The sequence below is a fragment of the Clupea harengus genome, chromosome 8 (assembly GCF_900700415.2).
Source record: "Clupea harengus chromosome 8, Ch_v2.0.2, whole genome shotgun sequence".
NCBI classification, from domain to species: domain Eukaryota; kingdom Metazoa; phylum Chordata; class Actinopteri; order Clupeiformes; family Clupeidae; genus Clupea; species Clupea harengus.
Genome location: NC_045159.1, coordinates 10,409,715 through 10,422,123, shown reverse-complemented (window position 1 = coordinate 10,422,123; position 12,409 = coordinate 10,409,715). Strand labels below are relative to the sequence as shown.

The window sequence follows — 12,409 nt, the reverse complement described above, 5'->3', positions numbered from 1 at the left end:
ATTGTATCCATTAATATGTGAAGGCTCACACATTCTAGCCTTCCCTGGGTAGATGAGCTTGGTTCTTTTGTTTTTGTTTCCTTTTATAAATGATTATTGTCCTATGGCTTTACCTCACCTTTGAGTTGAACACATTTGCTTTGAACCTCAGATTTAATGAGGACTGCAGTCCTTGTTAATGGTGCTGTTTTGTAACTGAATTGAATTTGCTTTCGATGTCTGCTGATACTCACAGGAACATCAAAGACTTCAGCCCGATGAATGTGTCCTCGGATATTGTCTTTAGAGGGTTGTGATCCAAAATTCTAAAAAATAACAGCACAGCATTGAGAACGTTTTACAACCTTTGAAAATGACAGTTTTAATTATTCACCGAAGAGAAATGTCCAATATTTCATCAATGTACCGAAAATTGAGAGCCTACAGCATCTTAGTCAGACTTCTTTAAGACATTAATTTCTCTCTTCTTTCCCTCCAGGCCTATCATTGTTTTGTTAGTCTACTCTGCACCATCTGTTACAATTAATTGCATTGGATTCATCAGTAGAGATGGACAATTTATCTACATGGCATTTTTAATGCAGAAGATAAATCTGATGTTAAATGGAAAAGGCATGAGGCAGGAAAACTTTCTCTGTCTATAAAAACTCTCCATAAATCCCGTTCTGTTCCTAAGCTTCCTGCATCATCTCAGGCTTGTATACTGAGTTAACATAATTAATAATTTACATTTCTAACTCTTTCCTAATGTTTATGGAAAATGTAATTTGTTTTTCATCATCCAGACATTATTCATCACTTTCATTTAATTTCTTACTATTAACAAATCATCTTTATCTTGCTTGGTCTTTAATGGAATACATTCCACACCCTCAGACATAAATCTCTTGATCAAAATGAGCCCTTCTAGCCAAGCTCACGTACTTGATTCTTTGAGAGTCTTTAAGACACACACACACACAGACAGACACACACACAAATCAACAAATCCTCCTTTTGGCAGACAGTCTACAACAGCGTAAACCTTGAACGCTGATCCCTGAACCCTGATCCTTTTGTTGGTTTCTGCACGAACATTCAAACACAATCACACTCAGTTCATGCACCATATAACACACTCCACTGGTCTGAGCACAGGTCTTTAGCAGGAACGCAACCAAAAGGCGCAGGCCCTGAATGACGTACAGCACTGAGGGCCTCATTTACTAACATTTGCGAGCGCAGCGTAATCAGCACTTTTGCCAAACCGCATATAGCGCACTTTGTGTTTCCGCATTTTGCATCGTATTTATCAAACAAGAATCTCGTCGCGTAATCAGCGCCTAGCCCCGCCCATTAGTGTTAATAGCGTGCCGCTAAAATAGGGAAGAAAGGGCCTGCATGTTCCTGCCACCATGGATGATGAGTGAGAATTAGAATTAGAATTAGAGCTTTTGGTTCACGAGGTTACAGCAAAATTAGCTTTTGGGAGTGCTCCATGAATTATTTGATATTTTAATAAATTAACCAATTTTTATTCATAAATCATTGATTGAATAAATATACATATAAGTTGAGTCAACTGATGCTCTCGAAATGTAATGCTATACAGCAATTTGCAAGGGTTTTAATCGAGATAATAGTTTTGATGGTAACCGCATGAGTTATAGAGAGCATTGTCCCAATATTGTTTTTACGTTACTTCAGATCTGGAATGCTATCGCGATTGCTGAAAAACTCATGCAATGTATTTTTAATTGTGAATGCAGTAATAAAGCCATTGTGTGGAATCCCTGGTCGGACTGTATATCACCCAACACCTGCATAACTGAGGGTCGTTACACTGGTGACCACCAGTCAACACTACGTTGTCAGGGGTAACGGAGGTTTTCAGATATGCTGACGTTGCCATGGCACTGGGGGTAGCTTGCGCTCGAGAGGCTATAACGTCAAAATAAACATGGAAGGTGAAATGAATATGCTGCTCTGTCTCTACAATTTACTTAGTTTAGTTAGTGTACTTCAGGTACAAGTTATTTTCCTGAATAGATACGCGTTACTCCTACGCAGAAGGCGAGCACTGTACTCGGTGTGCTTGAACGATGGGTGGAAAAGGCAAAGAATACGGTTCAAACCATACATTGAGTGACGATTCTGGGTAAGACCTGGCAGAACAGCACGCTGGTGGGACAATTTTGTATAAGCTTATATTAAATGATATATCAAATATAAACATTTAAACAAATAACATTTCTGTATTTCTTTTTTTATTAATTGTGTCAAATTTCTCGCACGCACAGTTTTAATTTAGCAACTAATATGTCATGCTAAAACACCTTGTTTCGTTACTAATACATAATTAGGCGCACTTTACGCATCTCCTCCCATCTCTTTGCGACCAACACCCACTTTCCCTTATACCCTCCCAGCAGTGGGCAATCTGCGTTTTTACTCAAGTGCGCCGCCTTTATAAATACGGTTCCATGTCTTTACCTGCAATTACGCAGAAATTACGCCTGAAGTGGGCGGAATTCTGTTAGTAAATGAGGCCCTGAAACTTATCTGATCATGCTCGACAGCAGCCCTCAACCAGGAACAGAGAAAACAAAGCTTGTCTGGGGCATGACTGGAATACGTGGCGATTTACTTACAGCCAGCTCAGATTCTGGAGGTCGCGGAACATCCCAGCACTAAGGGAGGTGATGTAGTTCTGACTGAGTAACCTGCAGAAGAACACATTCAGTTCAGTTCAGGGTTACTGGCAGCTGAACTACATCTGCAGGACACATATTTCCATTTTGTGTGACAATGTATCAGTTCAGTCTGAGGCAACGTGACACAAAGATGTCTCCTTTAGCATGGCACATTCACCGAGACTTATTCATTTAAAAAGATTAGATGAAAAGAGAGCATTATTCAAGCAGAGGTAAATTGGAAAGCAGACAAAACCACACTTAACCACACACAAAATAAAAGGCTCAACCGACCTAACCCTAGGCCATGGCCTACTTGCCACAGCCTTCCTCTGTACACATAGACAATGAACCTCTAAATACTAGTCACATTCACATAGCAGCAACAGGCTGAGTACCAGAACATTAAACATGTTTCATGAGAACATTTGTCAGGCAAAATTGTATTTTTGGTAAAAGCAAAGCAATAACTGAGAATTGTGCATTAAGCTTTAAATTATCCCGCACTGTGTCCATTGCAATCCTCCTAGCCTGATATATACCAGATAAAAATCCCATATCATCTGAACCAATCTAAAATTAATTTGATACACATAAAGTGAAACAGCTGAAACAAAGCAACAAGGCTACCAGTTAATAAAGCAAATCACTTCTGTTTCTCTCTGAATCTCTATAAAGCACAAGGATTGGGAAGTGACTCACAGTATTCTGAGTGTGTATAGTCCACTGAAGGCATGGTTTGAAACTGTCTGTATCCTGTTGTTCTGAAGAAACCTTTTAGGAGAGAAATTATAAAATGATATCTTAATTATGTCTAATTATGACACATAGTCTATTCAAGATATTGAAGAAATGTAATGTAATGCAATGGCCCATTAAGTGAACTGCCCCTCTTGTGACCTTGTTGTGACCTTGTGAGAAAAAAAAAAAGATAGTTATATCTGAAATAAATGTGTCCTCTCTCCTTCTCTCTTTTGTTTTAAGGGAGCCTGTTTGAGTGAGCCTGTCAAAAACAAATGTCTTAATTTGCATGCCATTATCCTGATTGCTTTATTCAAATAGGGGACAGGACTGACACCTCTCTGCAGCATACAGAGTAAAAGCCAGAGCCCTGATCTGGGTCTACATTCTGCGGGGGAAAGCAGGGATGTCTTTTCTCAGGTCCAGGGCTGGTTCGAGCTCAGAGCAAAACAGTCCTGCCGTGTTTCTGTTTCCTCTGGACAGCCGCTAGATTGGCCTAATGACTAATATAATTTTCTCCCATAAGACCTTTTCCTCAGTTACAGTTCCTGCAGTTTTCTGTCAAACTGTCTGTGGAGATAAGAAGAACACCTCTATTAAAGCAGGCACCAGGATGTGGACCCAAACGTAGAGTTTATTTACCAAAACCAAACTACAGCTGAAGACAGCCAAGACTGCACACACACACAGGCAGGGAGCAAACACTGACATGGCAGCAGTCCAAACACCAGCAATTTACAGTCAAAAAAGGTCAAAATCCAACAGGGAAACAACTATTACTCCAACCATGACACAAGGTAGGACCCAGTGCCAGAAAATGCAGAAAAATTGACCCAAATACAATTATGATATGAAATGCTTCTTTGTTTTGACTTTCCTTGTGATGAGAGAGACAAATAAGGCAGGCATGGACAGTCACATAGCTGCTTCATTTATACACAGTACTTCCTGCTCATTGCTCAGCTATCAAAAAAGTTGAAGTATTTTCTATGTGTGTAGAGATGTATACAAGGTCTTATCTGTGATTCATTTGTTGCCTATGCATACGTTTGAAACAATCAGGAAATATTTCTTTAATGATAGTATTCCTGCCTCTGGGAATTATGCCTGAGAATGATGATGAATGAGGTGACCGGGCATCTGACCGGGCTTTATCAGCCAATACCCCAGACATGCTCAGACTGAAAAGAAAACACCATGAGCTATGAAAAGGATCAAAAAAAGAATCGGACGAATCCTGGTTGGGGGAGACACGTATAAGCCAGGACTGGCCCTTACCAAGAGCCTCTGAGTTTTACTTCTCTTTTTTACTATGGGCTGCAAATCACTCGCTCCACTAATCAGTAGCCATTTTGCTCAGACATCACATCAAAATGTCCCAGTCGTCAGGGTTAAGGGGGAGTGAACAACATGCTGGTGATTGGTCAGCCAAGGCAATACTGAGAACTGCCAATGATGACTGTCAAAAGAATGCAGAAGAAACTGTGTTTAAAATATGAGCTACAAGATGCCAGAGGCCAGAGGAAAAGAGTTTTATGATTATTTGAGGTAAATTTACCTGAGGGAAAGAATAACAGGTAGGTAACAACTGATATTTGAATGATGGTTTGTTTTGAAAAACATAGCTGTGTCATGTTTGCTATGAAACTATTTGGCCAAAAGAGTTCAGCTGGATTACATATATGGACATTAAACATATACTGTATTTGGTGGAGTTGATCAAGTAGTTTACCAAGACTATGATACTTACAGTCTCTGAAGCTCGGAGTATTTGAAGAAGATATGATCAGATAGTTCCCTTATGGCATTGCTCTTCAAAGACCTGTTTTATTACAGGGACAAGTCAGATGTTACCGAAAATCAAAGGTTTTTAAAAAGACACTGTTTGCCTGAACCAGTTATGTAGCGCTCCCCTGCTATCTTTGCATGTTTTTCACAACCACACTGAAGTTTGATACTTAGACAAAAAAAAATGACACATTTTATCTGGATGTGAATTCCCTCCTATGCACACTGCCGCCAAGCCAAAATCCTGCAGAAACACGACAGGCCATGCCTCATGTGAATTTCAACCAAAAGAGTTCATGTTTTATTATCTAGTTTTAAACCACAGCAGTCAACAGCAGTTCCTGGCTGATATACTCTCGCAGAAGACAGCCAAATGTTTATGCTGAGAGGCTCATAGTTCTTACAGCAAAGTGACGTTGGGTGACACCATCGGCACAGCAGGTAGATTAACATCAACACACTCCAGTTCTGTTTTAGTGCAGTCACATCTGTCTGGGTAGTACTGAAGAACTGCAGTTAGGACACACACACACACACACACACCCACACACATACATACACACACTCTTGTCAGACTACAGATTGCCAGACAGGATAGACACTGTGATGTCACAGATAACATGGCAGAAAAATGTGTGTTATTTTCGTGTGTTTTCATTTTACTTTGTACACAACGAACCTTTTAAATAATTATGATATAATTAGTTTAGTTCTATGTGTTTATGTAAAGCACTTTGAAATATGTAAGTTTTAGCTGTTTTTCAAGAACAAACCTCTAAAAGGCACTATTGCACTTAGCCATATGTAGGGAAGAAATATGTCTGTGCCACCTGCACATCATTTGCATATCATATTCATGCCATCTGCATTTTAGATTTTCCAGGTTTGTGTTTGTTGTCATTTATTTGAAGTAAGTTTTATGTTACAAAGGGTGACTGATGTGGAATTTCCCCAGACTGAATGTACTGCATATAATTGCGTTCATCACTTCCTGTTCATGAAGATGTCAGGTCTGACAATTATTTCTCAGGTGTTAGTGATGACAGCCCTCTCCATACAAATTAAGTAGTAAAAGTTTCCTTTTCCTCACAATATTATAACATTTAAATCACAGAATAAAGCATGTGTATATCAGTATGCATATCACTGTACAGGTAACTTACAACAGCCATTATTGTGAAGGTCCGGTTGCTCTCCTTTTTTAAATTTGCGGTCGAAAATGTCGGCCCAACCACTGTTGTCGCCTAAAAAAAGAGACAGAAGAGATAAGAAAGAAGAGACAGAAAAACACTGAAATAGAGTAATGCAAATCTCTCAGCTTGAAGCTTCTCTAAGCTTGAATGGACCTGCCATTTCTGACTTGAAGAGCAACCACCACCAATTACATGGTGAGTGACTGCTGTGGCAGAAGTCATCCTTTTTGCCTTTAAGCAGATTCGGCATCAATGCACTTAAATATGACTCTCACGGAAAAGGACTTTTTCTTCCATAATTGTTCCAAGAAATTAAGAAAAAATCATTGTTTTTTTTAGACAATATTCCCCATATCCACAGTGACAATCACAGAGAATATATAGCACATGCAAGTCACGGCTGAATTCATAACATTATTTGTTACTTCTTTACTAGACGTTGAATGATGTTCTCTGTAGACATCCTTTCTGTTTGAAAATGTGGTAATCTAGCCTGCATTTATGCCATTTATGTTTCCAGCTGTGACCATTCAGCCCATACCCATAACACGCTCACTTTAGTTGAAAACGATGTTGTCTCTGCCCAGATGGGCTCAGATGCGTTGGGCTTAAGCCGCACTGCCAAAAGTCTCTGACATAGGAAAACAACATTGAATTGAATTGAAAATTGAATTGAAAGCCTTGATTGTCATTGTATTTTGCACACAACAAAATGTGGAAACACGAGGGAACAACATATCACAACACAAAAATAGAATAACTAACAAATAACAGCAAGTGCAGTGGTATGGAGTACAAGTACTCCCCCTGAGGTACGTTGCAAAATAAATAAATAAATAGATACACATGAATAAGGTGCCTGGGATGGTATAAGTGACTTGCAGTAGAATTAAAATGATTGATTGATTGATTGATTTATTTAAGCCTCGGAAAACACATTGAGGAATAAGACCCTCATTTACAATGGCGCCGAGGGTACAATGAATAGTTAATACATTGAAAAAAAAAAAATATGCATATAAAATAGTACAGGAGTACAAGGGAACGATCATAAATAACAATTTTGAATATTCAGTAAAATACTATGGTTGAGTCAACAGTTACAATCATTGCACGAGAAGTCTGTTGTACATGTGATAAGATTTGAGAATTCCCTTAGTGAAATAAATGAGCACAACCGTAAAGATTTTTGGACCTCATTCCAAATGTAGGGTGCCTTATAACAAAAGGCTGTCTTCCCCAATTTGGTGTTAACATGTGGCAGATATAATGAAGGCCAGCTTTGGGAGCGGGTATTGAGGGTATTACAGTTCCAGTGTTTGAGAGAGGAGAGATACAGTATAGTGGCATTAGCCCAATGACCGTTTTGTAAATGAAAGTCTTCCAATGACCATCCCTTTTTTCAGACAGGGCTGGCCAGCCAACCTTGTTATAAAGAGTACATTGAATTAATTCATCTCAAATACTCACTCACTCTCTCTCTCGCACACACACACACACACACACACACACACACACACACACACACACACACACACACACACACACAGAAAAAGACAAACAAAACACAATAAAAAAAAAACTGTGGCATTGTCTCACCGCAGTAATCCTCATCTGCCCCGTTGGCGCAGTCTTTGTGTCCGTTGCACTGGAGCACCTGAGGCAGGCATACACTCAGGTTCCCACAGGGGAACTGGCCTAGGGGGCATCCCTGCACAGCTGCACGGCTGCCTACTGTGGACTCGGCTGACAAAGACAGACAGAAAGACAGGAAAGAAATGTGAAAGGAGAAGAGGCACTTATCTGCTCGTGTGGTGTCAAATTAGAAATCAGCATGGACTGGCATTGGTTAAGTGTTATTCAGTTTTATACAAATTAGTTGGGAAAACGTTTAAAATAAGGAGCCAATTATAAGTTGTGTTCAATTTCAAGGAAGGGAACAGAGGACCAAGTTTAAAGGAAGAGACAACACTGTCTATCCAATTAAGGCAAGAGAGATGTTCATGAATTCATCTCTGTTTAATAACATGGCTTGAAAATAAAGGATACAAAAAAACGTGCTGATATACTTGACATGGTACTTTCTGTTCCCTTCTACAGTTATTGACGTGTGAAGAAAAAGGAAAAGATACACACACGGCACAAAACATAAATCCCTGCCCAAGACTAAATATGGTGTCCAAGCTCCAAGCCAGACCGATTGGCGTGACAGATCATCTTGGTGCATGTCCAAGTGTATTGAAAGTAGAGCAGCAGACATGACAAACAACAGCAGACAGTGCATCCTCTACTTAATGTTCTAATTAACAATCCAGTCGTTGTAATGCAAGATGTTCCAAAACCGTATACAAAGACTATAAAATCATGGCACTCCACGAGCTCCAGCTCCAGCTCCAGAGCTGTATACAAATATCATCGGCAGTTAACTTGCCTCTCTGGCCATCAAGCGCACAGTCCATTAAACTGACCACACTTGATGGCCAACCTGCACTCGCCAGATGGGAAAAATAAAAGCAAAGCGTTGGCATTCGGTTTTACTTCATGATTTTATTTCCCCCCTCAATTCAACGTGGACAGAGAAGCAGTTTATGATTCCTCCTTGGGCATCTGAAGTTTTTTCCATCCATCCCAGTGTGTTTCTGGAACACGATTGCACAATCACCTTTGCCCAGGAATGGTGACAAGGCCTCACTGCAAACCAGGTAAGACACAGCCTGGTCTTTCCTCAGCTACACAGTGTGCTTTCTTCACCCACCAGAATAACAGAGCACATGATACATTTATTAAAACCCAAGCTGTGCAGAGTAATACACCCGTGGTGAGAATAAGCTCCGACTCATTAAATGTCATTTCTTAGTAAGCGTTAGATGAGCCTGTGGAGTACACAGTAATGCTTACAACATGGCCTGCTATCTTCCTTCATCAACAGTTCGGTGTACCCCAAAGCTTAAATAAATAAACAGAAAAAGACAAAAAACTTGAACTGATAAAATGCCCAGATAAAGGGGAAGAGGACCAAAAGCAAAGGAGTATCAACACCTTTGAAAATATTAATCCAACAGACCAGCAGCAACACATGACATTGCTCACGAAGGCCATTGGCTTCGAATTCAGTTGACACACAGGGATATTAGAGTTCATTCAAATATACAAATATGTCTGTGGACTCAAGCTAGATCAAAAGACCCATATTGTGTTTGTATGTTTAAAATTTACATGATACCCTTTTCCTACTAATGAGAATCACAGCTTTGGAAAAACTAACACACTAAACTAAACTAATCTATTATTAGAGATGATTAAAAAGAAAACCCATAGTTATGTGAGCCCAAGCAAGATCAAAGGACAGATACGACAGACTACTTTAAATGAGCATAAGGCCCTTTTTCTAGTTTGTATGCTGTTTTTTGTTCTTTACCTTACATTAATTTATACCTTTCATAAATGTTTTAGGTTAAATCAGTTTAGTAAGTTTAGTAAGCTGCATCTTAAGATGAGAATAGCAAACACTGACATACAGTAAATTACAGTTGCTGTCAGTCAGAGCAGAAGAGCACAGTAGTACAAACGAGGCATTATTGCTAAAGTCAACATGTTTCCACTTCAGTTACACAAAGACATCGACATGAGTATCCATTTTCATTTTAAACACAGTGTAGAACCTTGAGGACTATCATCAAACAATGAACACAACTTTCTGTCTAAACCCTCCAAATATAAACAAGCATATAGGGGCTGTGGCTTGCTCCGAGATCACTGGAACATTCAGAGCTTGCTGCAGCAGGGAAAAGGGTGCCGCTATTCCTCAGTCGGAAACAACAATGCCCATTTTAAGCTTTACGAGATCTTCCCATGGGAGGCTGCCATGTCCTTGACATACTGCTAAGACAAACCTGAAGCCCCAACCTCTCGCAGGAATACAAATACAAATGCAGGAACTCACAGAGAGAATGTGAACAACCCTTGCAACTTGCCTGTCACTATGCCTGCTACTGTTGTTTTTGTTATTGTTCACTTCAACAGGTGTCCAATTGGTCCAACGAGAGACAAATCCAGCACAGGAAGCACATAAAGTTTGTACTTGTTCCGAATTTGAGAATCACTTCACCAGTGTAATGATAACCATGTTTCAAAAGTTTTGCACTGTCAACCTTACTGACATACTCCAATCTCTCACACCTTTGCTGACACTGAAAAAAAAAAAACTTCATCCCTATACACACAGCCAGTATCAAATGTACAACTACTGGTGTGACACTACCTCTTCCATCAACATCTTCATTACCATAAGTGAATTGCCTTCTTTGATTTGATATTAACGGAGCCCCTATCCGTGCATTAAAGGGCTTAAGGACAACACCTCAGATCCCACCCCAATCAGACTGGAGTTGAACAGCTGACTAAGCAGATGCGGTATCTCTCGATCTAAATCAGTCGGCGCGCAGGGACAAGAAGAACAACTCTGAAGGAAGAAAAACTGACACTTTATATACTCCTTGTAAATATTCCTTTATAATTCATAAGTAACATGAATATGGCATGTGTGATTTCTCCTGACAGGCCTTATCGAGAACCTCCACATTCCTTAATATTTCCGTTGCATTTGTTTATGAACACAACGTCTTCGTCCTTTTCAAACGTGCTCTAGCGTTTAAGAGAGATACAATAGTCCACTGAGAGCAAATCCAATATCACAACATGAGCAACAAGGAGATTCATTCAAGATCAGGACATGATCTATGTTAACTCCGACTGGTAGCCTACCTAATTGAACAATTAGTTGATTAACATTTGTGAACTATTGACAAAGGTTTAGAGCCGTCTGCTTTCAGGTCAGTCGGGCGGTTGGTAGCACTGGCAATAAAGCAATTAAGTATTTTGCAAATGATTTTTTTTTGTTGTTGAAAAGGCATGCCATGCGTCTTCCCGCTTTCTGCATCATTTTCTTACGCACCGCTTACCATAAAAATGTCAACGAATGCCCGATTAAGGGGATTGAAGTACATAGTTTTGGATACATATTTAAAGCCCTGGGACAGCCTGTTCTCCGTGTTGAATTCCATTTAATCGGTCAAAAGTTACTCTCGGAGAAGTCCAGCCTGATCTGAATTGGGAAATCACGCGAGAGAAGGAGAAGCAAAGGGGAAAGCTAATGCTGATCGATTCATGTAAGAGCTCTTGTATATACATTGTCCGTACGTATCGGTTGAATGAATGGAATTCAGAATTCGGATGAAAAATGGAAACTCACAGTTCAGTTTTCTGTGTTTGTGTTTACGCTTTTTGGAATATCAGGAGTCCGAAATGCTTGAAAGAGAAGCAAACTTACTAAATACATCCAATATTAAGTTCAAGAATAACAATTCAAAAGACAAAAGATCTTACCTTTAATTGTTGTCAAGAGTAGATGTGTAAACAGCGTAGAGAAAGCTACATCCAAAGCTGAAGGAGGTCTGACAGATTGCATTGTCGGTGTGGTCTTTCCGTATGAGCGCCTGGGGATAGGTACTCCTCTAGGTTATCACCAAAATCAGGGAATGGGGATCACCAAGTCCAGAAGCGCACCGACATAACTACATAAACGGACAATCGTGAAAAATCATGGGTGACTGTTCCCTCTGTCTTCCTGTCCCACTGCTTTTTAACACAACCTTCACGCGTCTCATAATCAACTGCAGTCGCCGCGGAGAGCGCATCTCTTCTCCAGTGACAAAATAGTTGTAAATTTCGTCACGGGGTGGCACTCCCCAATTTTTGATGCAGATAGGCTATGGATTCTTTTCTAAAACTGATTGTTCCAGTAGTTGATTGTGATTGGCTAAATCTTTTTCCATGCGTTGTAAAATCCAGAATTACCTTTCAAGTTGTCCTCATAACATTCTATGATAACATTCCATATTACTGCGCATCGAATGTTTCAAAGAAAGAAAGACGTTACAAAGTTACAAAGTAGCAAGCAACCTGATCGATAGAAAATGAATTTAAATGTAATGTAAATGTACGTCTATAGTTGAA

The 12,409-nt window shown here is 39.7% G+C and overlaps 1 protein-coding gene across 3 annotated transcripts in view; it reads right to left on the bottom strand.

Moving 5' to 3' along the window:
* LOC105901033 (relaxin family peptide receptor 2) overlaps positions 1-12,207 on the bottom strand; it is a 40,366-nt gene extending 28,159 nt beyond the window's left edge. The window contains exons 1-8 of one of the 3 annotated variants that reach the window (XM_031571793.2): positions 11,780-12,157; positions 7,994-8,140; positions 6,365-6,445; positions 5,606-5,711; positions 5,164-5,235; positions 3,375-3,446; positions 2,631-2,702; positions 234-305 (exon numbers count right to left, since the gene is read on the bottom strand). In XM_031571793.2, coding sequence (XP_031427653.1) covers positions 234-305; positions 2,631-2,702; positions 3,375-3,446; positions 5,164-5,235; positions 5,606-5,711; positions 6,365-6,445; positions 7,994-8,140; positions 11,780-11,861 — 704 coding nt within the window. In that variant the 5' untranslated portion in view covers positions 11,862-12,157. Of the gene's footprint in view, positions 1-233; positions 306-2,630; positions 2,703-3,374; positions 3,447-5,163; positions 5,236-5,605; positions 5,712-6,364; positions 6,446-7,993; positions 8,141-11,779 lie in introns of all 3 variants that reach the window. The other 2 variants (XM_031571792.2, XM_031571794.2) reach the window with 2 other exon arrangements.
* Positions 12,208-12,409: the final 202 nt, after the last annotated feature.